At 54.7% G+C, this 27,241-nt stretch overlaps 2 protein-coding genes across 2 annotated transcripts; both read right to left on the reverse strand.

The window, feature by feature from the left end:
• Nucleotides 1-1,093: 1,093 nt before the first annotated feature.
• Nucleotides 1,094-15,171, reverse strand: ACVRL1 (activin A receptor like type 1). The gene is made up of 10 exons (XM_041401296.1): nucleotides 14,889-15,171; nucleotides 10,488-10,558; nucleotides 9,067-9,291; nucleotides 7,749-7,948; nucleotides 7,554-7,653; nucleotides 6,713-6,859; nucleotides 5,176-5,451; nucleotides 3,295-3,492; nucleotides 1,634-1,764; nucleotides 1,094-1,545 (listed from the first exon to the last, which is right to left on the reverse strand). The coding sequence occupies exons 2-10, from the start codon at nucleotides 10,555-10,557 to the stop codon at nucleotides 1,411-1,413; spliced, it is 1,482 nt and encodes a 493-aa protein (XP_041257230.1). The 5' UTR covers nucleotide 10,558; nucleotides 14,889-15,171; the 3' UTR covers nucleotides 1,094-1,410.
• Nucleotides 15,172-19,945: 4,774 nt separating this feature from the next.
• ANKRD33 (ankyrin repeat domain 33) lies at nucleotides 19,946-26,349 on the reverse strand. The gene is made up of 4 exons (XM_041401300.1): nucleotides 26,247-26,349; nucleotides 25,237-25,366; nucleotides 24,134-24,274; nucleotides 19,946-20,806 (listed from the first exon to the last, which is right to left on the reverse strand). Exons 2-4 carry the CDS (start codon nucleotides 25,355-25,357, stop codon nucleotides 20,034-20,036), a joined length of 1,035 nt encoding a protein of 344 aa, XP_041257234.1. The 5' UTR covers nucleotides 25,358-25,366; nucleotides 26,247-26,349; the 3' UTR covers nucleotides 19,946-20,033.
• Nucleotides 26,350-27,241: the final 892 nt, after the last annotated feature.

A 27,241-nucleotide genomic window follows, 5' to 3' on the forward strand; every position in this document is an offset into this window, starting at 1 on the left:
ACCCCAAACCACAGGCTGAGCACCCCAAACCACAGGCTGAGCACCCCAAACCTTGGGTAATCACCCCAAACCACAGGCTGAGTGCCCCAAACCTTGGGTAATCACCCCAAACCACAGGCTGAGCGCCCCAAACCTTGGGTAATCACCCCAAACCACAGGCTGAGCACCCCAGACCCCATGTAGGGCACCCAAGCCCGGGGCTGGACATCCCAAACCCCAGGTAGGGCACCCCAAACCACCATCTGAGCATCCCAAACCCTGGCAGAACGCCCCAAGATGAGCACTCCAAGCCCAGACTAAGGCACCCGAGCCCCTCCATAACCTCATGCCATGCCCAAAAACAGCAGCTGCCCTTTCCTGCCCAGTTCCTCCAGTCTCTAACTGGGCACAGACCAAGGTGTGCTGAGAACACTTTGGACTGAAGCCCTAAGCTGAGCCAGGCAGGAGTGCCCATCCTGCCGTGGTGCCCAGTGCCCAGCATGGGAGCTTGGGCAGCTCTTAGGTGATAAAATAGCTTTACACTTTATTAAATATATTAAATCTTAATAATTAAATAGTTATGTGGCAAAGCTGGTTCTGCTGAACGTCCCATCCTGGTCATGTCCAAACATCTCCAAGCATGGGGTGGATTTTGGGATGGTGAGGAGCAATGCAGGATGAAGCTGGCCGAGCCAAAACACCAAAATATTGACAAAGAGCCAAGAGGGCACTTCTTTGGCAAGGGGGATGCTGGCTGCTTGAACTGATGAGCTTAAAAATCCTCCCAAATGACACTGTGACGTCTCCCCCCAGGGCTGGATCACCACGGGACCCTCACCCTGACGCTCAGACCACTCTCATTTTTGGGATCCTCACAATCCAGGCTGCGGATCCGGCCTGCCCAGGGTGGGTGCTGCCCTTGTGCCATCCTTTGCCAGCAAAACCCATCCCTCCTTTAGCGGGGCACCGCGGCTCTGCCGGGGAATTCCTGCCGCTGCCAGCGCCGGGCGGGTCCGGGCAGCTCTCGGCCCGATGGAGCCGGCGTTGGGTGGGTGCCCCGGGCGCTGGGTGGGTGCCCCGGGGGCTGGGTGTTCTTCTATTTTTTCGTGCGTGCGCCAGGGGGTGGTTCTGCCACCGGTGCCCCTCGCCGTGGACTCGGGGTGGGCGAGCAGCTGCCGTCCCTGTCGGCGCAGCGAGACGCGCCGGTGTCGGATGACGGATCCAGGGATATTTTTATGGCCGGGTGGAAGATTCCTCCTTTGGTGTTTGGGTTTTTTTTTTTTTTTTCTTCTATTTTTTCGTGCTTGCAAATTCAACCGGCTCGAAGGAGGAGTGGGAGAGGCAGGAGCTGCGAGCGAATCCCCTCTGTGACCGGAGCCATCCCGTCCCCGGTGCCGCCCGTCAGTGGCTCCGGTGTCCGGTTCTCGGCACTCACTGCTCCAGTTTTGGCTTCTCCACGGAATTGTTCAGCTTCTTCAACGTCTTTTTAATGCGCAGGGCGGTGAGACGGGCCGAGGGGCTCTGGTACCAGCACTCCTTCATGATTTTCGCCAGCGCCGACAGAACCTGAGGGGAAGGCACAAAAAAAGGGATAAACGCGAGGGTTTAGTGGGCAGCAAAGGGGTGGGAGGGGTGCGGCCCCCCCGGGACTCACCGAGTCGGAGAAGAGGCGGTTGGGGATCACGGGGGTCTGCTGGTCCACACACACCACCTTCTTCATGTCCTCGAAGCTGGGGTCGCTGGGCACGGCGTCGAAGAAGGGCGGGCGGTATTCCTCCACGATGCCTGCGGGACGGGGGGGGCGTGAGGGCGGGGAGAGCGAGGGGTTCACCCCCATCCTCACCCCCATCCTCACCCCCATCCTGTACATCACGTGTAGGAATGTGCCCCCTGTTGACGGAGTGACCAAACTATCCTTTGTCCGCTTAAAAAGGAAAAAAGCCCAGAAGTTTCTCTCCTCAATTAGTGAAAAAGACATCGCATAGGACCTTGGGGACTTCACCTCAAATTTAAGGATAGCCAATTGGACAGAAGCCAAAAAGTCCCGCCTGAACAATTCACTAGAAAAAGACGAGAACAAAGGAACTAATTGCTTTGTGGGGTGTTTTACCAGGAGCAAGAACCCCTTGCACCTGGCTTGGTTATTCTCTGTAAAGAGTTTTGTTATTTTGCCTTTTGTTGAAACCTTTTTGTTTCCAACACCACCAAAGAAGCCATCCTGCTGATTCTATGCCTTCTAAGGTAGCTGAGCTATCTTGGGTGTGAAACAGATCTCCAAGATTTATAAGACCTGGCTCGAGGAGATCCATATTTCAATCATGGGCTGCTGGAGGGTCCCGGCACGGCCGAGCTGCTCCCTGCAGCATTCTCGGTGGGATGTGCCTCTCCTGGGCACACGGGGTGCTGACAGCTGGCTCTGGCACCACCGCTGGCTCCAGCACCAGCTGCAGCCCTGGCACCAGTCCAGCACCAGCCCCACCGCGAAGATCATCAGCTACAGCAGCCCTTGGCACTGTGGCCACCTCCACTCAGCACCTGGTGGTCAGCCTGCCAGCTGGCCCAGCTAATCTCGGTTTAACGCTTGCATATGTCCGTGTCCCCGTGGGATTTAATGGCTCTGGGAAGCATCGAGCCCCCAGCAGCTCCCTGCACCCCAAAGAGTGACCCCAAAACCCCGGGGTCCCCTGGAGTTCCCCATCCCCGATGCCCTGAAGCTGTCCTGGAGAGTGAGGGGTCTTGGAAGGGTTAAACCCAGCCGGCTGAAGGCCATTCCTGCGCAAGGCTGGGGTAATTCGGAGTAAATGTGTAATCTGAGGGAGCCCTGGGGACGTAAATGAGATTATCCCGGCCAGACTGCCCCTGGGGGGACCTCCCACCCATCCGCCAGCGCCCGCCATTTAATTAATGTTCAAATGGACTTTGCCGGGATGAGCAGCGCTGGCCAGGCAGCCCCAATTCGGTTCATCCCCAGCTAGGGGAGGACCCTTCCCCTTGCCCCAGACCCGAGTTCCCGAGCCAAGCCCGGCGGCCGGAGGTCCCGGCCGTGGCCGCTTTCCAGGCAGCGCTTGAAGCTGCTTGTTTTCTAATCAGCGCTGAACAAACAAAGCACTGATTGAGCCTAATGGGCCCTTTAATCAGGGAGCCGGGTGCTGACACTAGATTACAGTGTTTATAATTTACAGCTAATCTTCTGGGCGAAGGAAAGGGGAAAAAAAAAAAAAAAAAAGGAGCAAGAAAAGGAGGGAAGGAGGGAACGGGCGCGGAGCCTCGCGGGGAGCCGGGAGCGAGCGGGGCCGGCGGCCGGGAGCTGCTCACCGTTCACCACGGTTCTCCGGGTGATCTCCCAGAGCACCAGCCCGTACGCCCAGATGTCTGTCTTCTTGTAGGACTCGAAGCAGTCGGTGCGGATCTGCTCGCTCAGCACCTCCGGGGCCATGTAGCGCTTGGTGCCCACCCGGGGGTTGTTGCCAATGTCCAGGTAGTCGCTGCCCTGGGAGTGCATGACGGCCAGCCCTGGGGGGACGGGTCACAGAGTCATTTGGGATGATTTTAAGGTTATCAGTTCTATAAAATGCTGGGATACCGGCCCTGAGCAGAGCTGTGCTGGTGCTGCATCCATGGGGCTCAACATCCCTGAGGTCCCAAAACCCCAGGACGCCACATCCTTGTGGAACCACCACCCTGGGGCATCACATCCCTGGAATGTTACATCCCCAGGGTACCACATTCCTTGGAGCATCACATCTGTGGGGTTCCACAACCATGCAGCACCACGTCCCTGGGGTTCCAGGGTATCTCATTCCTGGGGTACCACATCCCCGGGGTACTTCATCTGTGGGCTACCTCACACCCAGGGTACCCCATCACTGGGGTACCACATGCCCAGGGTACCTCATTCTTGGAGTACTTCATCCCTGGTACCTCATCCCTGGGGTACCTCATCACCGGAGTACTTCATCCCCGGGGAAACTCATCCTTGGGGTACCACATCTCTGGGGGTTCCACATCCCTGGGGTATCTCATCCTTGGGACACTTCATCCCCAGGGTACCACACGTCTGGGGTACCACATGTCTGGGGTACCACACCCCTGGGGTGACACATCACTAGGGTACCTCATCCCTGGGGTACCTCATTCTTGGGGTACCTCACCCCTGGAGTACCTCATCCCTGGGGTACCACCCCCCTGGATTCCTCATCTCTGGGGTACCTCACCCCTGGGTTACCACATCCCTGGGGTACCACATACCTGGATACCTCATCCCTAGGGTACCACATCCCTGGGGCATGTCATCCCCAGGGTACCTCATCCCTGGATACCACATCCCTGGGGTACCACATACCTGGATACCTCATCCATAATCCCCAACATCCCTGGGGCATGTCATCCCCAGTGTACCTCATCCCTGGATACCACATCCCTGGGGTATCTCATTCTTGGAGTACCACACCCCTAGGGTACCTCATCCTTGGGGTACCTCATCACTGAAGTACCTCATCCCTGGGGTACATAATCCCCAGGGTACTTCATCCCTGAGGGACCACATGCCCAGGGTACCTCATCCCTGGAGCACTTAATCATGGGGGTACCTCATCCCTGGGGTACATAATCCCCAGGGTACTTCATCACTGAGGGACCACATCCCCAGGGTACCTCATTCCTGGGGCACTTAATCACGGGGGTACCTCATCCCTGGGGTCCCTCATTCCTGGGGCACTTAATCACTGGGGTACCTCATCCCTAGGGTACCACACTTCTGGGATACCACACCCCTGGGTACCTCATCCCTGGGGTGCCTCATTCTTGGGGTACCTTATCCCCGGGGTACCACACCCCTAGATACCTCATCTCTGGGGTACCACATCCCTGGGGTACCACACCCCTGGGTACCTCATCCCTGGGGTACCTCATTCCTAGGGGTACCTCATCCCCGGGGTACCTCATCCCTGGATACCTCATCTCTGGGGTACCACATCCCTGGGGTACCACATACATGGGTGTTCCACATCCCTGGGGTACCTCATTCTTGGGGTACCTCATCCCTGGGGTACCTCATCCCTGGGGTACCTCATCCTTGGGGTACCACACCCCTGGATTCCTCATCCCTGGGGCACCACACCCCTCGATACTCCATCCCTGGATACCTCATCCTTGGGGTACCTCACCCCCGGGGTACCTCACCCCCCCCCATCTCACCCAGGTCTGCGATGCAGCACTGCCGGTTGCTTTTCACCAGGATGTTCCTGCTCTTCAGGTCACGGTGGGCGATGGCAGGTTTGCCTTGCGTGCCAAAAATCTCTACGTGGAGGTGGACGAGGCCGCAGATGATGGAGGAGGCCAGGCCCAGGCAGGTGTCCACATCCAGGGCTGTCCTCTGCAGGTAGTCGTAGAGGGAGCCGTTCTCGTGGTAGTGGGTGATGAGCCAGAGCTGCGTGCTGGAGTTCCTGGAGGTCATGTCAGAGGCGATGAAACCTGGCCAGGGAGAAACAGCTGGGGTCAGGGGCAGGGAGAAACAGGTGGGAAACAGCTGGGACCCTGGGAAACACCCGGGATCAGGGGCAGGGAGAAACAGCTTGGAAACAGCTGGGAAACAGCTGGGAAACAGCTGGGACCCTGGGAAACACCCGGGATCAGGGGCAGGGTAGGGAGAAACAGCTGGGAAAAAGCTGGGAAACACCTGGGATCGGGGCAGGGAGAAACACCTGGGAAACACCTGGGAAACACCTGGGATCAGGGGCAGGGATAAACACCTGGGAAACAGCTGTGAAACAGCTGTGAAACACCTGGGATCATGGGAAACACCTGGGATCAGGGACAGGGAGAAACACCTGGGAAACAGCTGGGAAACACCTGGGATCAGGGGCAGGGAGAAACACCTGGGAAACACCTGGGAAACATCTGGGAAACACCTGGGATCAGGGAACCTGGGAAACACCTGGGATCACAGGAAACACCTGGGATCAGGAAGCATGGAAGAAACACCTGGAACCTTGGGAAACACCTGGGAAACACCTGAGATTCTGGGAAACACCTGGGGACACAGACCCTGGGAAAAAGCTGGGATCAGGGACAGGGGGAAACACCTGGGATCATGGGAAACACCTGGGATCAGGGGCAGGGAGAAATACCTGGGAAACACCTGGGACTGTGGGAAACACCTGGGAAAACACCTGGGATGAGGAAACCTGAGAAACACCCGGGGACACAGACCCTGGGAAACATCTGGGACCCTGGGATCAGGGACCCTGGAAAACACCTGGGAAACACCTGGGAAATACCTGGAAAACACCTGGGATTATGGACAGGGAAAAACACCTGGGGACAGGGACCCCAAGAAACACCTGGGGACACAGACCCTGGGAAACATCTGGGACCCTGGGATCAGGGACCCTGGAAAAGACCTGGAAAACACCTGGGAAACACTTGCAACCCTGGGAAACACCTGGGATTAGGGACGGGGAGAAACACATGGGGACAGTGACCCCGGGAAACGCCTGGGGACACAGACCCTGGGAAACACCTGGGATTAGGGACGGGGAGAAACACATGGGGACAGTGACCCCGGGAAACGCCTGGGGACACAGACCCTGGGAAACACCCGGGACCCTGGGATACTCCTGGGATCACAGACCCTGGGAAACACCTGGGATGAAAGATCATGGGAAACACCTGGGATCAGGAACCCTTGGAAACACCTGGGATCAGGGGCCCACCCCTGCTGCCCCCCGCTCACCCAGGATGTTGTCGTGCCGGAGGAGGACGGTGTTGTAGATCTCTGTCTCACGGAACCACGACTGCTCGTCCCGGGAGGAGAAGATCTTGACGGCCACGCTCTCCCCGTGCCACACGCCGCGCCACACCTCGCCGTAGCGCCCTTTACCTGCCGCAGCCATGCCACCGCGTCACACGGTGCCCCCAGGAGCCAGCGTGGGCCCCTGGATCCCGTCTGGGAGAGCCCTGGAGCAGCACGGGGCTCCTTGGCCAACATCCCCTCACCCGCCCAGCTGCTCCCTCCCTCCCCAGGGGCAGGACAGGGGGAAGAACTTGGAGTTTGTCCTAAATTGGGAGGTACTGTGTGAATTCTATTTGCCATCTCTCAGAGGTGGGGCATTATCTGCTGTTCATTGGGCAGTTTTCTTTATCTCTTCCACAAGCAATCCTCCCTCCAGGAGAGATCTGCTGTTAATGGGCCATTAATTATTAATTATCTTCTATTCATGGGCCTTTAATTATTAATTATCTTCTGTTCATGGGCCAGTGAGTGTCCCTGAATGGCTGATAAAATTCCATCATCTACTGGGAGATGCTCCACCCAGCGGAGGAGCCAAGCATTCCTACCTGGATAGAATCTGAGATTTCAAACATTCCTACATGGATAGAATCTGAGATTTCAAATATTCCTACCTGGATACAATCTGAGATTTCAAACATTCCATCTGACTTTCCAAACCAAGACAAGGTTGCTGCTGGGTTTTGGCTGACACAGCTGGGTCCGAGCCCCTCCTGGTTTTGAAGCTGTGCTGCCAAAGCTCCAGCATCAGCTGGGGGTGGCTGGGGCAGCCTCCTCTCCTTACCCACACACTCCATGAGGGTGATCTGCCGAGCCACCGTCCTCTGCACGAGGAAAGGCAGCCCAGAGCCACTGCCCGTGGTGCAGTCGTCGTTCAGCAGGTCCTGTGCAAACAGGGTGGCCACGGCGTCAGCGCGGTGGCCACCCCCACACACACGCACCTTGGGGACGTTTAGGGTCCCTCACGGAGCTCACCCACCTCTAAGGTGCTGTCTCCCATCATGGAAGCCTTCAGCATGAGGTCAGTGTCACCAAAGTCGCTGTGCTTGTGGCGGTGCTGGGCCACCTTCCAGCAGAAGAGTGCCGTGAGCGCCGCGAGGACGAGGAGGGAGAGCAGCGGGACGAAGATCATCAGGAGGAGGTTGGGAAGGGAAGGTGTCTTCACCAGGGCATCTTCTCCTGGGTGGGGGAAATGAGGGTGTGGCATTCACATTCTCTGAAAAAAATCCCTTCACCCAGGATTTTTCTCCTGGGAAGCTGAAAAGCCTCAGAGAAAAGGAAAACAAAATTATTATCTTGTTTGCTTCTCCTGTGTTTTGCTCATGTGGAATGTGTGTGGAGATTGTTTACCCACATGATTGTTTTATGTGGATTCAATCATTAATCCAATGGTTGTTTGATTGGATTCTGGTGTGAATTTTTTTGACTCTGGCCAATCAGCGCCAAGCTGTGTCAAGACTCTGGAAAGAGTCACAAGTTTTCATTATTATCTTTTTAGCATTCTGTAAGTATCCTTTCTGTATTCTTTAGTATAGTATAGTATAGTATTCTTTAGTATAATATATTATTATAAAATAATAAATTAGCCTTCTGAGAACATGGAGTCATTCTTCCCTGCTGTGGGGATCCCTGCAAATACAAAATGAGGGATGGAAGTGTGAGGGTGGACCTGGAAAGGTGGAAGGGTTTGGGCTTGGACCTGAGGGAGAGTGTCCCTGCATTGGACCTGTGGTATTTTCAGAGACCCCTGATGAAGGGGGAATGATGAATCTGACTCCATGTTCTCAGAAGGCTAATTTATTATTTTATGAGCTGTATTATATTAAAGAATACTAAACTGAACTACACTGAAGAATACAGAAAGGGTACGTACAGAAGGCTTAAAGATACTAATGAAAAACTCGTGACTCCTTCCAGAGTCTCGACACAGCCTGGCTGTGATTGGTCATTGAGTCAAAACAATTCACATGAAACTAATTAAACATGCACCAGTTGGTAAACAATGCTCAAACACATTCCAAAGCAGCAAAACACAGGAGAAGCAAATGAGATAACATTGTTTTCCTTTTCTCTGAGGCTTCTCAGCTTCCCAGGAGAAAACCCTGGGCAAGGAGATTTTTCCAGAAAACATGACAGTGACAGGGATCAACCCCAGGGATGGCAGCTCTGCAGGCACACCCCAAGCAGGGACACCTTGGCGGCTCTGCAGGTGCTGAGCGAGCACAGGGACGATCCTGAGACCCAAGCACATCTCCAGCCCCGTGGGCAGCTCATCCCCTGCCCCCTGTCCCCCGTACCTTGCAGGAAGATCTCCATCTTGGCGTTGCACATGTGGAAGTTGCAGCACCTCATGCCGTACTGCTCCGTCACGGGCGTGTGGCAGTGCTCCAGAATGTTCTGGGAGAAGCAGCCCCGGTGCTGGGTGACGGTGCCCTCCTCCCTCCTCTTGCTGACGAAGCACACCTTGCCCGTGCAGTTGGGCTGGCTGCAGTGGGGCACGTCACAGGCGCACAGCAGCTCCTCTGCGGGCACCAGGAGGGGACATGTTGTGCCACAGGGTCACCCCCACTGCCCACCCGGGAGCTTTGGTGGCTTTGGGGACAGGGACATTCTCCTAAAGGCTCTAAATTTTGAGAATGGGCAGCCTGGGACGGTCAGAGAAGGAGGGGAAGGCTGATGTGGGTGCTCAGTACAAGGAGCCCATCCTGGCACCTCCCAGAAAATCACCTGCTCCCAGCTGGGCTCCAAATCCAAGCCCTGAACCTGGGGGTCCCCTGTTCCCACACCCCCAAGAGGCTCCATGGGATGGACTGGGCATCCAGCCCAGCAGCTGGGATTAACTGGGATGCACTGGTTTACAACACACAGAGTCACATCCTGCCCACAAAATCCCAGGGCACGTGGGACCTATGGGAGCCTGGGGTGAGGTCAAAAACCCCAAACTCAGCCAGTGCCTTCCCAGTGGGTGTTTTGGGAGCTGGGTGCCAAACCCAGGGTCTTTCCTGGAGTTTTTCCTGACTTCCCTGAAGGCATTTTCCTGTGCCAGAGTGGCTCAGATGGCAGCCACACTCCCAAATTCCTAATTTAGCTCTGCCCTTTTGCACAGAAAATATCCCTCCTGGAATCAGGGAGTTCAGCATGAGGGCAGCCAGACATCCGGTGGTGAGGGGACAGCGAGGGGACAGCGAGGGGACAGCGAGGGGATGGCTGTGGTGGCCATCCTGCACTCCTGTCCCCCTGCCTGGTGCTGTAGGATGGTGCTGGGGCTGGTTTGGGGTTGGTGGCCCTGTGGGCAGGACAGGGACTCGGCAGAGAATCATCTCCCAGTGAGCTCTGCTGCTCCTCCCTGGACCTCCCTGCACGAGCACCCAGCCTGGATCTGTCACCTGGTGCTCCCCTGGGATGCTGAGCAGCTCCTCCTGCTTCCCACCACCAGCATCATCATCATCCTCACCACCACCACCCCTGGGAAAACCCACATTTTTGCTATGTGGTTCCAGCCTTTCCCCATCTCCCCTCCGGTGACAGCAAAGCGCTCCATCAACCACAATTAATTAAGCTGAGATCCTCTCCGGGGGATGGCTCACCGTACCACAGGGGCACAGCACAGTCCCTGAGGAGCCCAGCTTCCTCCCTGGCTTTTCTTTTGAGCAGAGATGCTCCCAAAAAGCCGAGGGTTTATTTTAAGCTGCTCCCACCCCGCTGCATCGGCACTCACCGGCGGCGAAGCTGAGGGACAGGCTCATCAGCGCCAGCACCACCCGGCCACCGGCCCCGCACGGCATCATCCTGGGGACAGAAGAGGGGTCAGAGCAGCCCCTGCACCCCCAGGGCACATCCCCAGCCCTGGGGGCTTTGGGAAGGGAGGGGGGCTTTGCGGAGGGCAGGCACAGACAGAGTGAGGTGGGATGTGCTGCTCCAGCGGAGCTTGGCTCCGGACATCCTGGGCACGGCCCTTCCTGAGAACAGATCCCGGGACCTCCCAGCTCTGGGGACCTCCCTGCCGTGGCGTGGGGTGCCACTCGTGGCCCCACAGGGCTCAGGGAATGTGCTGGAACCAGGCCCTTGCCTCGTCCGTGCAGCCCCAGCTCCTTCCTTTCTCATGGTGATCCCCACACTGGCCCTTCCTGTTATCTTCACATTTTCAGGATTTTTCTCCTGGGAAGCTGAGAAGCCTCAGAGAAAAAGGAAAACAATAATTATCTGATTTGCTTCTCCTGTGTTTTGCTCCTTTGGAATGTGTTTGGGGATTGTTTTCCCACAGGTGATTGTTTCATTGGGTTTCTGATGTGAATTGTTTTGGCTCTTTGGCCAATCAGTGCTAAGTGTTGGGGCTCTGGAAAGAGTCACAAGTTTTCATTATTAGCTTTTTAGCATTCTGTAAGTATCCTTTCTGTATTCTTTAGTATAGTTTAGTATTCTTTAATATAATATAGTATTATAAAATAATAAATTAGCCTTCTGAGAACATGGAGTCAGTTCATCATTCCTTCCTTCATCGGGGCACCCCATAAATACAACCTCCCACTGTTCCCAGGGCTCCTGCTCCATAAAGACACAGCCCCCGTGGGCCTGGCAGTGGCACAGCACTGCTGGGGATCCCAGATTTGGGAAAACCTGACTGTGGGATGAGCCCAAATCCCCCACACCACGAGCAGCCCCCGCCGCTGGCCACGGGCAGGGTCTCCCTCCTGGGAGGGAGTGTGGAATGTGTTTGGGGATTGTTTTCCCACAGGTGATTGTTTCATTGGGTTTCTGATGTGAATTGTTTTGGCTCTTTGGCCAACCAATGAGCCAAAACAATTCACATCAGGTCAAGCTGTGTTGGGGCTCTGGAGAGAGCCACAAGTTTTCATCATTAGCTTTTCAGCATTCTGCAAGTATCCTTTCTGTATTTGTTGGTATAGTTTAGTATTCTTTAATATAATATAGCACCATAAAATAATAAATTAACCTTCTGAGAACATGGAGTCAGTTCATCATTCTTTCCAATACTGAGGCACCCTGTAAATACAACTTCCTACTGTTCCCAGGGCTCCTGCTCCATAAAGACACAGCCCCCGTGGGCCTGGCAGTGGCACAGCACTGCTGGGGATCCCAGATTTGGGAAAACCTGACCGTGGGACGAGCCCAAATCCCCCACACCACGAGCAGCCCCCACCGCTGGCCACGGGCAGGGTCTCCCTCCAGGGGCTGCTTTTGTGTGCAGCTTATCAATGACACAAACAGAGGTGCTGGGACAGCCAAAAATTCCTTGCTGAGCCTTTGGGGGAAGTTTGGCTATTTTTAATCTTCCCTTTTTTTTTTTTTCTCCTTGTGAAAGAGACGTTTCTGCCAAGGCAAACAAGGCCGTCCCCCCGCTGCCCCCCGCTCGCTGCGTGGCCGCAGGCCCCGGCCCCTCCTCAACTCATTCTTCGTGTTCCCGACATAAACATGCCAAAGGCTCCGTTTCCTGCAATTGAAGAGCCCAGCCCAGGGCCGCTGGGACAGGAATCAAGATTGTTTAGATTCTGGCCTTGATGGGGAAGCGCAGTCACGCAAGGCCGGCCCTCGGGAGCGCACACACGGACGGGGCTGACCCCGGCGGCTCCAGCCCTGCTGGAAACCGGGCTGTTCCTCCTGAAATAACTCTCTTGGTTGTGCCTCGAGAGGAGGAAACGCAGAGCAGATCCTGGGTCCTGGGGCTGGTGGAGGAGGGATGCCAGGCGGATCCTTCAGACCCTCACCTGGGCCAGGATCTGCTTTGTTATAAAATCCCAGCTCTCCCAGCTCTGGGCTGGGATCAGCTTTGTTTTAAAACTCAGCCCCTCTGGGGCTGGGCTGCTGACTCCTGACTGCCAGCACCACACTTCTTGCAGTCCTGAGAGCTCCAGGATGCGTCATCTAAAAGGGAAGCTGATCCTCCCAGGTGGTGAATTCCCTCCCTAGAGCCACTTCCCCAAAATCCTGAACCATTAGACAGCTGCAGGATATTTGCCATGGAACACAAAGCAGGCAGGGCCTCACCCAAACTCTGCTGTGTACAAAACATCCCATGGATTGTCGTTGTTACTGAGAGCAAACCTTAATCCAGAGCTGCTCCTGGCATCCCACAGGAAAAACATCCCAGGTTCTTCAGAAATGGCACAAACCAGACCTGGCATTCCCATCCCTCCTTCCTCCCTTCTCATCAGGAACTGCAGCTCACGTGCCCTCCTGGCATCCAGAGCATCTCACCCTGCCTGCCTCCTGCTGTTTTATGTTCTCTGGGATTTGTAGCATCACGAGAAGGAAAAAAAACTCCAGGGGAAACCTCTGGGATGGGACCTGGGTCTGGCTGGGAGCAAGAGGCAGCTCGAGGGTCAGGAGCAAAGCCCAGGGAAGGGGAATTTCCCCACCACCCTCATGGAGGGAAAAGGGAGCAGGAGACAAGAGGAGTGCAGGGAAGGGTGGCTGGGCACAGCCCTCGGGGTGGGCAGGGTGCTCCAGGGGTCCCTGCTCTTACCAGGGCAGCTTGGCCAGGCTCCTCAATCCCAGCTCCTCCACCTTCCCCTGTGCTTTCTGCTGCTCACAGGGGGTTTAGCCATGGGATGTGGCTCAGGATGTGCTGCCTTTTCCCAGGGAGTCACACACAGCCCAGCCCCTCGTGCCAGTGCCAGTGCCAGTGCCAGTGCCAGTGCCAGTGCCAGTGCCAGTGCCAGCGCCAGCCAGGGGTGAAGGACTGCATGGACACCAGGCCAGAGCTGCCAGGAGCTTCACCACACACCCCAAGGCTCCAGCCTGGTTCCAGGCACAGGGGGAAGTTTTTCTTTCCCTGTCTGCTGCTGCAGGTGGGTCACAGGTGGAGCAAAGCTGTGTTCACCCTCCAGCAGAACCCACCAGCCCAGCCCCTCTCACTGACAGGCACTTCCACTCCATGAACGTGCACCACACAAAGAGAGCAGCCAAACCCACTGAAAAGAGCAGCAAAATCCACTCAAGGGAGCAGCAAAACCCACTCAAGGGAGCAGCAAAACCCACTGAAGAGAGCAGCAAAACCCACACAAGAGAGCAGCAAAACCAGGGGTGAAGGACTGCATGGACACCAGGCCAGAGCTGCCAGGAGCTTCACCACACACCCCAAGGCTCCAGCCTGGTTCCAGGCACAGGGGGAAGTTTTTCTTTCCCTGTCTGCTGCTGCAGGTGGGTCACAGGTGGAGCAAAGCTGTGTTCACCCTCCAGCAGAACCCACCAGCCCAGCCCCTCTCACTGACAGGCACTTCCACTCCATGAACGTGCACCACACAAAGAGAGCAGCCAAACCCACTGAAAAGAGCAGCAAAATCCACTCAAGGGAGCAGAAAAACCCACACAAGAGAGCAGCAAAACCCACTCGAGAGAGCAGCAAAATCCACTGAAGGGAGCAATAAAACCCGCTCAAGGGAGCAGCAAAATCCACACAAGAGAACAGCAAAACCCACTCAAGAAAGCAGCAAAACCCCACTCAAGGGAGCAGCAAAACCCACTCAAGGGAGCAGCCAAACCACTCAGGTTGACCTTGGTGGCACCCCTGGATGCCGTGGCCTCTGTCACCTGGTGCAGGGCAGGGACAGGGCAGCGTGGCTGCCCTGGCCTCTCAGGGGGCTCCAGGGGCAGCACGGGGAAGGGGCTCCATGGTGGGGCTCTCCCCAGCTTGGTTTTGGAGATGGAGCCTCTCTGGTGACCATTTGGGTGTCTCCTGTGAGCGAGCTGGAGTGGGGCCATGCAGCACTGAGGTGGCACATTCTGTGCTGCTGGAGCTCACTGCAGCCCCTGCCAGCAGAGCTGTCAACTTTCCCTCCTTTTTCCCCCACGTTTTTTTAAAAATACACCCAAATTCCCTGTTTCCCATGTCGATCCCAGCCCTTCTGCTGCAGTTGCTTGTTATTTCAGCTCTTTAGCAAGGACCTGGGGACAGATCCTGCTACCCCCACACTGATGTGAGCCCTGATTCGTGCCCCTGGCCCCAATTCCAGCCTCTCTAACCCTGATGTCAACATTGCTGTCCCACAGAACACAAAGGAAATGGGGCCAAATCCTGATTTCGGGGGTCAGTCAGGAGGCAAACCCTGAGCTTGGTGCAGCCCCAGACCCCAGGAGCACGTGGCTGTTCCCCACTCACCTCCAGCATCCAGGTCCTGCGGGATCCCCTGGCACTGCCCAGCCCTGGTGGGGCTCTCCCAGCCACGATCCCGCTCCTGGATCCTCCTCAGCCGGGACAGCTTTGCTCCTGAGCCCCAACTCCGAGGAATCTTCATGGATCTGCTGCCCTCCCACCACCCATCCTGCCACCCAGGGGGCTCCCACGGCCGTGCCCGTCCCTCTGGGGCAGGAATTGTCACCCTTGCCCTGCCTGCAGGGCCCTGCTTGGCCACCCCGCTGTCCGACGCAGCCGTTTGGCAGCTGCTCTGTGGTCTGGATGTGGGAGAAGTCAAAAAAATGTTTCTTATTACTGCCTCTTCCTGCCTGGCTTCTCTCCACCACTCCCAGCTAATAAAGCATTTCCTATTGCTGAGCACACAGCCACGACCAGCCTCCCTTCCTCCCGCTCACCGGGCCCCAGCTCCATCCTGGCTGCTTTGACTCCCTCCTCGTCCTTCCCCGAGTGTTTTCCCACCCGATTTCCCGTTTTTTGGTGGCAAATTCCACCCCACGGTGCCATCAGCACTTCACGCCGAGCATCCCAAGGTGCTCAGCAGGAGAACAGCTTGCTGGGATGGGGATGGAATGTTCTAGAGAGGTGCTGTGGGAATGACCTGGGTCGGCTTGGCCGCCCCTCCTGCTCCAGCCCTGGTGGCAGAGCCAAGGGGCTCCCTGCTTATTCCATGCTGGAATTCCAGCAATTCCAGGGTGCACTGCTGAATGATGCCTTTCTTGGGCCACCTAAAAACAGAGGCCAGACAAAATTAAGGGAATAAAAAGCAGTTATTTGTTTATTTATTTATTTAGTTAGTTAGTTACGTATCTATTTATTGAAGGCCTTCAGGTACATTTCAGGCAGATGAAGCCCCCCCAGGGACTACACCCAAAAATGGACCAAACTTATAAAAGAATTAAAACTCACGGCCCATTGTCGCAAATTTTTGTACCAAAATGTACCTGAAGGCCCTTCAATGAATAGAACCACTTTTTTATTCCCTTAATTTTGCCTGGCCTCTGCTTTTAGGTAGCCCAAAAAGGCATCAGGAGGGCAGGAGAGGATTTCACCCTGGGGTGTGACGTGGCATCAGGTTGTGATGGATGAGCAATGTGATTGTTGACTCTCACAATTAAAAGGCAAATATTAAATATATATATATATGTGTATATATATATATATGTTAAGAGAAGTTTTATAGGTTTATAGTTATGTTTTACCCCCCTTGTGTTGTTATCACGGGGTTGCCTGGGGTTTGGGATAATTGGGAGGGTCGGCTCGTTACTATGGCAACACCTGACCTCCAATCACGATTTAAACCCCACCAAGGGGCAGCGAAGGAGTCGATGGACAAAACTTTGGGGAAAGTAAGTGTTAAAAGGTGAAACCCCCATTGTGTGGACGAGCACATGATGGGGAAAATCCTCTGCTCCGGGTGCCTATTTTCTCTATTCAATCTTCTGCTGTATTTTTGATAAGGTTTTAACAAACCTTTTACATTTCGGAAGCCAGCAGCATTTCTCCCAGGGCCGTGCCGGGGATGTGGAGGGCACGGAGCCGGGCACGGTGACCACGGGGCTGCGCTCGGAGCCGGGTGCCGGCGCGTCCCCGCTGTCCCCGGGGCACGCCGCGGTGGCAGGCGCTGGGACACGGCCACCAGGGCAGTTCCCACGGCCGGGGCCGGGCACTTCCCGCTCCCCCGGAGCCCTGGGACCCTGGGCAGAGGAAGCACCGCTTCCCGTTTTGCCACTTTCGGGGTTGCTCTTTGGGCCACCCCAATTTCAGCCCCACCACTTCTCCCTCCAGCGCCATTCCAAGCTCCATCCCTGCCCTTCTGCCTGCGGGTTTTTGGCAGAAAAGTGATATTACACGCTTCTAATCAACCGCACGGCCGCGATCTCAGTGCTACCAATCAATTTTGGAAGCCTTTTCCACGGCCGCAGGTCAAAACTCAGCGCTCTCCTGGGAGTCCGAGTGTGTCAGCACAGAAATTCTAAAATCCTCAGCGTCCAAACTCCAGCATCTGCCAGCTGTTTCCCTGGCACGGTGCCCCTCTCCAGCATCGCAGCCTCTTTCCCAAGAGGTGCCAGGACCTGATTTGCCTCCTGCCATTGCACCACCAGCCCAAATTTCATCCCGAACCCGCCCGGAGCCTCCCGGAGCCTCCCGGAGCCGGGGGCACCGCGGCGGCGGAGCTTTGAGTCTGGCCAGCCCTATCAGGCGGGATCTCGGAAGTTTAAACAAACAAAAAGCACAAAACCAGGATAAAACACGCAGGACCTTCGGCGGTGCCTTTGCCCGTGCGGGAGCCGGAGCCGTGCCCGAGCGGCGCGGGGGAAACGAGCGGTTTCCATCCGATAGGAGCTGCCCGATGCCTGCAGAATCCTTATCTCCGTGACCATCTTTGCTCCGCCGGGCGGCTCGCAGCGATCCGGACGGATTTTGGCCCCTCCCGGGTTATTCCTGGATGGTTCTTGCTGCCCTTCCATGGGAGCAGACACGGGGCATCCTGCTTGTGCGGCTCCAGCAAAGGCTGCTTTGATCCCTGCTACTCCGCCTTTCCAGCCGGCCACCTTCCTTTTTTAAATCACTGAGCGGGTAAACACTGCTTTAAAACTCCTGAAAGTTCCTAAATCCTAATCCTGGGTGACTGGAAAGGCGGGGATGGGTGGTGGTTTGTGGAAGCAAACAGATTTTACAACTTTTGTGAAAGTTGTGAAGTTGGTGTGTTTATTACAGTGTTGGATGCATGTGGGGATTTATTTTTTTTTTTTAAATGACATGTGTCTTTGGGAACTTTAGATTTTTTAAATTTTTGAAATTAATTTATGTGCATGGAATTTTACAACAGGTTTATAAATATTTATTTTACTGCTTTTGTGTTATACTTGCAGCTAGTTTTTTTATTAGAAAGTACAGAAAGAATTCTTGGGTCATCTCGTTTTGTTTTTTGTAGCAGTTTTTCTGTTTGTTTTAGAATCCAAGGGGCTTTCTCTTATTTTTGTTTTTTGGCTGAAGTAGTTTATTCGAGCACAGTTTTTTGGTTGTTGTTGTTGGGTTTTTTTTGTTTGTTCTTCGAGCACAGTTTTTTTGTTGTTGTTGTTGGGGTTTTTTTGTTTGTTTGTTTTTTTTTTTTTTTCTTGAGAACAGGCAGTTAGACTAAACAGCTCTGTTTGCAAGTTATAGACCTAATTCAGAAATGTACATTTTACTTAAATCAAAATGGATTTCTGCTCTGGAATTTTTTTCCTCTGTCTCAGTGGGAGCTCAGCTGCAGCTCTGACACTGCGGGAAAGTGAATTCCTCCAGAGTGGGAGGTTGGGATGGGCAAATCCGACCCACCGCGGGCTCCTGCCCCGTCTGGGGCACACGGGGTGAATCAGCGGGGCTGGGCACCACCCACAGACCCGTGCCAGCCCCGGGACAACCTCCCGAGGCCAAAGGGAGGCTTTCCGTCATCATCCCGGCGCTCATGGCTGAGATTTCATCCCGGGAAGGGAAGGGAAGGGAAGGGAAGGGAAGGGAAGGGAAGGGAAGGGAAGGGAAGGGAAGGGAAGGGAAGGGAAGGGAAGGGAAGGGAAGGGAAGGGAAGGGAAGGGAAGGGAAGGGAAGGGAACGGAAGGGAAGGGAAGGGGCTTCTCCGGACCCTCCCCAGGTGCACCCAGCCATCCCTTGGGGTCTCACTGAGCCATCCCCACGATGGCAATGGGCTGAGGGGCCGGTGGGTGCCCGTGTCTCCCTTCCCCCTGCGTGGCAGGAGCCAGGCTGGCACAGCTGATGGCAGGGCTGATGGCACGGATGATGGCACGGCTGATGGCAGGGCTGATGGCACAGCTGATGGCAGGGCTGATGGCAGGGCTGATGGCACGGCTGGTGGCACGGATGATGGCACGGCTGGTGGCACGGCTGATGGCAGGGCTGATGGCACAGCTGATGGCAGGGATGATGGCACGGCTGATGGCAGGGCTGGTGGCACGGATGATGGCACGGATGATGGCAGGGCTGATGGCAGGGCTGATGGCACGGATGATGGCACGGCTGGTGGCACGGATGATGGCACGGCTGGTGGCACGGCTGCTCCATGTGCCGCCCTCCCCCGGCTCAGCTGCGAGCGGCAGGGAGCTGCCAAGGAGGGCAGACACGTGCGGGGAGCCCGAGCGAGCCAGGGCATGGAGGAGAACACGCGGGGAGGCTGCAGCTCCTTCCCCCAGAGCAGCCCAAACCTCCCGGTGCCCCAAAAGGGCAGAGCTGCAGCCTCAAAGGGGGAGCGTGGACTCCTGTCCCCCCCAAAAAAGGGGGTGATGAAGGGAGGGGGCTGCACAGCTGGACAAGAATTATCTTTGCTCTGGAGTCCTGGAGTCAAACTCTGCCCACACTGCAGGAGCCAGCAGCCCCCCCAAACCCAGTTCCTGCACCCTGGGGTGGAGCTGGGTTTGGGGGGATCTGGAAATCTGGGAACACCAGGGCCCTGCTGCTGCTGCTCGGCAGTGCTGAAGCTCTGAGAGCAGCTGGGATGGAGCCCATGAGCATCCCAAGCATTTCCAGCCTGTGCCTGCAGCTGGTGCTCCTTCCACAGCACGGAGCTGCTCCCTGTGCTGAGCCTTGGTGTGTCCATCCAGCACCCAGGAACACCCAGGAGTGGGGAATGTCACTGAGGAGGTGACAGGGCGGCCAGGGGACACTGGCATCAACGGGGGAGCATTCCTGCCAGCCCCACAGCAACCCTGAGCTTTATTCATGGGATCAATCCTGTTAACATGGCAACCACTTCCATTTTAATTTGCTCAGCCACATTCCGACGCACGCCGCGGAATCCAGAACTTAGGAAAATCAGAGGCAAAAAAAAAAAAAAAAAAAAAAGGGAAAAATAGGAAGGGCTTGTGCCACAGTCCTGCTCCCTGGCATTCCTGGAGCTTCAGGGTCCCAGGATATCAGTGCCCAGCACGACATGTCCCATGCTAGGGTGGCCACCCTTGGGGTGGAGAGGACGAGAGGCCAGGCAGGGGCCTGAGAACCCTCGGGGATATTCCATTCCCATCCACCGGGAACAAAACCCCCCTCCCGTGTCAGAGAAGTCAGCAAATCCAAGGGGACAGCAAGACCCTTGTCCCCACCCCGACACCTCCCGCCTTATCCTTTCTTTTTCTTCTTCTTCTTCTTCTTCTCCCCCGTCTTGGCCTCCTCGGCCGCTTTCCTCTCCTCCTTCAGCACCTTGTACCTCCACTGCGGCGGCTGCAGCAGGTGCTTGTCCTTCACACGCGGCTTCCTCTCCCCGGCGGCCGAGCCAGAGGCTTTGCTGACTTTGATTTTGGGGACGGGCTCCCCGGGGCAGACGCTGTTGCCCCGGCGCAGCCACAGCGGCAGGAAGCTCAGCAGCCGGCTGGGCGGTGGCCGCGGCGGCGGCCGGAGCTCGGCCACGGCCTGGCCATTGCAGGAGGATCCCCCCGTGCTGGGCCTCGAGGACATTTCTGATTCCTTCTCTGGGTCCGGCACGTGCTGCCCGAGGATCTCCGGCACCGACAGCCTGCGCTTGCCCACCTCGGGAGGGCTGTCAGGGCACACGGTTTGGCAAGCGGTGGCCACGAAAGGGCTGGCGAGCGCCGTGGTCATCCTCACCATGTGGTCCAGCACGCCGTCCTCCTCGGGGTTGCGGGGGATGTTGAAGGTGAAAATGGAGCGGATCTTCTCCGAGAGCCTCTTGCTCCTGGATTTGGGGCTCAGGGCTTTGGCCACCAGCTCGGCCAGCGCTGGCCACTCGGGCTGGTACTGCGCTGCGAACTGCTCGGCACGCGGGCGCCGCAGGAGGCTCCGGATGCGCACGGTGGTCTCGAAGCGGCCGGTGAAAGTCGCCCATTCCCTGGCTGTCTTCCCCTTGACGGCATCCACAGCCTGCAGGTCAGCTCCTGGGGGCAGCAGAGAGCGCCGTGATGCCTCAGGAGTTTAGATTTGATGTTTTTCAAATGTTCTGCATTAGTGCATAACTCTAAACTCCATATATAGTGTAAACTCTAAGCTCCATATAAAGTGTAAGTTACTGTCTTCACACTTTGGTTTGACAAAACAATTCCTCTAGACCCGAGATCCAAGGACATCCTACAGCTTCAGGCCCCAAAAAGTATAAAAAAAAGTGAATTGAGGGGGTGCAAACTGGGGGAATATGTCTTTGTTACCCAAAGGTAATTAAGGTAATGAATGAGTTCATTACCCGAAGGTAACTGGAAGATTAAGTCTTGATATGTAAATGGACTAAACTTCTATCTGTCTGAAAAACTCATCATCCATCTTGGGTGTAGCCCCTGGGAGGCTTCTGACTGCCCAAATTGTTTCTATTTATAATAGAAATTGTAAATTGAAGGCCTTTAATAGATACTCACTTTATTCTTTATCCTTGACCTTTGTCTGTTCCTTGTCCTCTGACCTTGTCTAGCCTCTGTTCTAGGCAGCCTCTCCAAGGCATCATCACCACATTGTCCCACTCTGAGTGGCAGTGCCACCCCGAGCAGCAGTGCCACCCTTCCCCAGGAACCCCCAGGTATTGTGGCAACGGTCCCCTGAGCGGGGAATAATTAGCATTGACTCCCTGATTGCAGAAGGCTGATCAATTGCTTTATCATGGTGTATTATATTATACCATACTATTAAGAAACTCTTAATAAGTAACCCTTAATAAGAAACTCTTAATAAGAAACTCTTCAGTAACCCTTGCAGACTGATACAGCTTTAACCTAATTGGTCAATCAATCAATCCAAACACCATCCAGTGTCCAATTAAGAAACCACCCTTTGGTAAACAATCTCCATAACACATTCCGCGTGTGCACAACAACAGGAGCAGCACGTGGAGACAAGAATTGTTCCTCACTCTCTTCTCTGAGCTTTCTCACAGCTTCCCAGGAAAATGCTGGGACAGAACTATGTGTGTCTCTCTGTTCGGGGAGTAAGAGCCTGAATGAGAGATGTGGGACTCCAGGCAGCTCTTCCAAATGCAGTTTATTGTATCCAAGAGGTTACAGCAGCCCAGGATTGTGGGTGACAGAGCCTGTGCCTACAGCTGTCAGCTCCAGCTGCAGGCAGGCCTGGAGACCCCTTAATTTTGGTTACAATGCATTATATAATTTGCAATTATATATAATTAATTTAATATATAATTTAATTTAATATATAATTTGCAATTATATAATTATACAATTATATAATGCAATGCATTATATAATTTTCTTTGCTGAGCATCTTAATAGAGAAGAACCAATCTATACCTTAACTTTTACCCATAGCCTATCACAACTACTATAATTACCACATTCGTGTTACTATTCCCCAATCACTAAAAGTTGGTACATTCCAGTTGAAGCTAGAAGTTGTTTTTTAGTTTTCTTGCAGTGGAAAATTCTGGGACCTTTTTTCTACTTACAACATCTGCTGACTTGTTTGCCTGTATTATCTTTCTGCTTGGTAAAAACATCTTCTTGTCTGAGGTGGGTTTATCCTTTGTTCTAAGCCATAAAACCCCTTCTAACTAACAACCCTTTTCCTCCTTGGTTGTCCAGTAAGACCGGCTCATCAATTCTTTTCTTCTGTGTCAAAACTTGCTTCCATCTCTATTCCTTCTTCAGATTCTACATTCAAAAAAATCTTTCTCCAAGCTTTGTAAATCTCTGTCTGAAATTCCTCTCATTTTGCCTCACGATTGTTGTGAAAAGGACAGAAACCGGGACCACCGGGGAAAAAGAAGGATCCTGCTCTGGAATCCGGGTGGACCTGCTTGTCCACCAAGACCCAGGAGCATGAGCAAAGCTTGAGGCTTGCCAAATCACTGTCTGCAGGTGTGTTTGCCATGCCACAAGGAGCACTGAACTTACTGAAAGAAGAAGGGGGGGGCACCTTGCCCTTCTTCACCTGCGTCGCTTCGCAGCACCGGCTCTGGAATTTCCCCACCTCCCGACTTGGCTGGACTTTTCTCTGGAATGACCTTTTGGTGGTCCCCTCAGAAGACCCTTCCTCTGCTGTAGAACCACCGTGACAGACGGGCTGAGATGGGAGAAGCCTCTCCCTCAAGGACTGAGACTGAGACCCCCACATGGAAAAGGACTGAGACTGAAAGCCCTGACCCAGGGGAAGGCACGCTGACCAAAGCGAGATGTTTGCCGACCACTGGACAAGAAGACACTGGTTCTCACCCATTGCTGAGAACATGGACTATTGTATCTGTTCCCCTCCTTCACAATTTTCAATAATAAAACCCCCTGAGTTAGCTAGGGGTTTTGACATCTCCCCTGATGTGAACACGACAGGTTCCGTTGACAGGACTTCGAAGGACCACGTTGTTCCACGTTTGGTAGCTATGTACCTTCCTGTCTTTCTCCCCTTTTTTTCGTTATTCTTTCCCTTTTTCCTCACTCCCCCCTCTCTAAGGCATTTTGCTGAGGTCGTTCAATAAAGGTACATTTGCTCTTACCACTGCAAACCCCCTTTGTGGTGTTGGTTTTTGCACCCTGAGCTCAGTAAAACATCGCGAGCCCCGTTCGTGAGGACGGATCGTGACAAGCACACATACATATCTGTGAGACTTTCTTTTCAACCTCTGATCCTCACCAACACGGAGATCAGCACAGCCGGGGTCTCTGGGGTCGCTCACCTGCCAGGAGCAGGGCGGTGACGCAGTCCTGCCGCCCCTGCACCGCCGCCTTCATCAGCGCCGTCAGCCCCCGCGGGTCCCTCTGATCCACCTCCAGGGCGGGGTAGTAATTCAGGAGATAGTTGACAATGGTGATGTGTCCTTAAGAGCCAGAGAAAAGCTGTGTTAGAGTCCCCACAGCCACCAGCCACCATGGCTGGGCTGGACAGAGAATTCAGCATTTTGATATCTCCCCTGACGTGAACACGACAGGTTCCGTCCACTGGACTTCAAAGGACCATGTGTTCCACGTTTGGTAGCTATATACCTTCCTGTCTTTCCCCCCTTTTTTTCCTTATTCTTTCCCTTTTTCCTCACTTCCCCCTCTCTAAGGCATTTTGCTGAGGTCGTTCAATAAAGGTACATTTGCTCTTACCACTGCAAACCCCCTTTGTGGTGTTGGTTTTTGCACCCTGAGGTCAGTAAAACATCGCGAGCCCCGTTCGTGAGGACGGATGGTGACAAGCACACATACATATCTGTGAGACTTTCTTTTCAACCTCTGATCCTCACCAACACGGAGATCAGCACACCTGGGGTCTCTGGGGTCGCTCACCTGCCAGGAGCAGGGCGGTGACGCAGTCCTGCCGCCCCTGCACCGCCGCCTTCATCAGCGCCGTCAGCCCCCGTGGGTCCCTCTGATCCACCTCCAGGGCGGGGTAGTAATTCAGGAGATAGTTGACAATGGTGATGTGTCCTTAAGAGCCAGAGAAAAGCTGTGTTAGAGTCCCCACAGCCACCAGCCACCATGGCTGGGCTGGACAGAGAATTCAGCAGCTGCATTCCGTGAGGGTGCTGTCACTATACAAAATAACACGACATGGACACGCTGCTCTTTTCAAAGTAGAAGGGGCTTTTTAATTTCTGACTCTAACATTTATAGGTTTCTAAAAGTGACAGTGGATTGGAGGGGGAAAGTGCCACCTTTCCAACAACACTGGACAAACCAACAGCCTATCAAATTTCTCCTCCTCTACAAACAAAAATACAAAACAAGTTATTTACATAAAGTGTGTGAGAAAGTTTGCTACAAAAATGTAAACATCAGAAAATTTAAAAAAACTTAAAGCAACAGGTTGCAGGTGTGGAAGATTGAAGGGGTCAGGATTGAAAGGGTTTGGGTCTATTTTGGTTTGGGTTTATTTTGGGTTGGGTTTATTTTGGGTTGGGTTTATTTTGGGTTGGGCATGGAGTGAGGAGCGATAATGAACCAACTGCTTTAGTGGAGAACACAGGAAAGAGTCCAAAAATGGAAAAAAATACCCAGAAAATGATGAATTCTAGCAAGGATACAATGGGAATCGAGGGTGATCCCCACTTTGGGACCCTTCTCCTTCCCCTCCTGGTAAGTCAGGGGAAGGGAGCCAGACTGGAGGTTTGGGCTCGGAGCCTTTTGCCAGGTAAATCCCTGTGACTCCTGGGGCACAAGGGGCAGCTCCAGCCCAGCTCTGCCCCTCGACCCAGCACCACTGCAAGAATCTCCATTTTCTCATAATTTTTAAAGCAGAGCTGAGGTAAACAACAAATTTAGCAGATGTCACCTTGGGAGCACGGCTTTCACCACAGAAAAAAAACCTTTTGGGGTTTTTGGGGGAAGCACGGGGGGTCACATCCCTTCCTGAGGGTGCCACCTGCGCCAGGGCCGGGCTCAGTGCTGACCTGCCTGGGCAGCCATCATGAGGGCCGTGTTGCCATCGTTGTCCTGCTGGTTGATGTTGATGTAGGGACACTTCTGCAGCAGTGGCACGATGTCCACGAAGCCCTTGGAGCAGGCGACCATCAGCGCGTTCTGGAGAGGGAACAGCACTCAGCACCACGGTGCTCCCCTGGCCATTCCAGACTGGCCCCCCACCCAAACCAGGCTGGAGCAGGATGGGAGGGCAGAGAAGGTTCTGCTCCAAGGATTGGATCAATCCCAGAAGATCCATCCCACCCATCCCATCATCCTGCTCCACCTGCTCTAGCCTTCAGGCTTTGCCTGCTCCTGGAAATCCCTCCTTCTGCTACAAGGATTGGATCAACCCAGGAGACCCATCCCACCCATCCCATCATCCTGCCCCACCTGCTCTAGCCTTCAGGCTTTGCCTGCTCCTGGAAATCCCTCCTTCTTCTCCAAGGTTTGGATCAGTCCCAGGAGATCCATCCCACCCAGGCCTCTCCCACCTGCTTTAGCAGCCCCCAGCCTTCAGGCTTTGCCTGCTCCTGGAAATCCCTCTTTCTGCTCCAAGGTCTGGATCAATCCAGAAGATCCATCCCACCCTCCTGTCCCACCTGCTCGAGCAAGCCCCAACCTTCAGGATTTGCCTGCTCCTGGAAAATCCTTGGTCTGTTCCAAGGATTGGATCAATCCAGGAGACCCATCCCACCCAGGCTTCTCCCACCCTCCTACCCCATCTGCTCTAGCAGCCCTCAGCCTTCAGGCTTTCCCTGCTCCTGGAAAATCCTTGTTCTGCTCCGAGGTTTGGATCAATCCAGGAGATCCATCCCACCCTCCTGCCCCACCTGCTCTAGTCTTCAGGCTTTCCCTGCTCCTGGAAATCCCTCATTCTGCTGCAAGGATTGGATCAATCCAGGGGATCCATCCCAGCCAGGTGTCTCTCTATTCCTTTAGCAGCCCCCAGCCCCCAGGCTTTGCCTGGAGCCCCGTGCAGCCCTGCCCAGCCGCTCACCCTCCCGTTGATGTCCAGCTCCGTGGCCTCGCTGCGGCTCACGCCCCGCTCCAGCCTCTCCCACACCAGCTTGGCATCATTCCTGGCACAGCACTGGTAGAGACTGAGGAGTCCAGCCCCGCCAGCCTCGGGGGACACCTCGTAGCAGGGGTACACCGAGTCATCCGAGAAGATGCTGCTGGCGTCCGAGGGCTCCGAGGATCCTGATGATGCCTCCTCCTCCTCCTCTTCCTCCTCCTCATAGTGCAGCTCCGGGTCGGAGGCATCCAGGCTGGCAGCGGGAGCTGCAGCACGTTCTCCTCCACTGCAGGCATCTGTCATCCGGCCCGGGGGGGCAGCGAGCCCTGCCCGGCGCCAGGAGCCGCTCCCGGGCGGCCGCGGGGACGCTCGGGGCTGGCGCTGCCCTGTGCAGGCACAGAGGGGCTGGGTGGGCTCCGGGCTCCCTGATCCTGCTGGGGAGCCTCGGCTGCCTCCCAGCCTCCAGCACAGCCCAGGCTCCATCCCCTGCAAACTCTCCCGGGGGTGTCTGGAGCTGTGACACCCCCAGAAGGGAGCAGCCCCCCATGGCACAGTGGGGCACCCTGTTGGACTAAACTCCTTTCTGAGCCAGAGGTGGGGTCGCTGAGAGGCATTTTAAAAAACTTTTATTCCATTTTCAGTCCCATGTGATGGGTGGGACAATAGAGATGTTACAATTCACGCCATCACAATAAGAAGCTAATTATTTCCTAATTATAGTACACTATAAGCATTTCTTGGCCTGTCAACTTTTGTTACAAGAAGCTGAAAATGCCTTAAAACCAATAATCAAAAATTACCCCTCGTGGCTCCTACTACAATGCATCTTTCATAGTTCTGTTTCTCCAAAGCATCTAGTCTTATTTTCACCATTTGAACCTTTTTTTTAGCTCCATTTCTCTCTCAGCAATGTCTGTCCCATTCCATGGCATTTCTAAGCCAGCATTTCTTATCCCAAGGTTTGCATAAAGATGTGG

The sequence above is a fragment of the Onychostruthus taczanowskii genome, unplaced genomic scaffold (genome assembly GCF_017590055.1).
Source record: "Onychostruthus taczanowskii isolate IOZ18803 unplaced genomic scaffold, ASM1759005v1 scaffold188, whole genome shotgun sequence".
Taxonomy (NCBI): Eukaryota; Metazoa; Chordata; class Aves; order Passeriformes; family Passeridae; genus Onychostruthus; species Onychostruthus taczanowskii.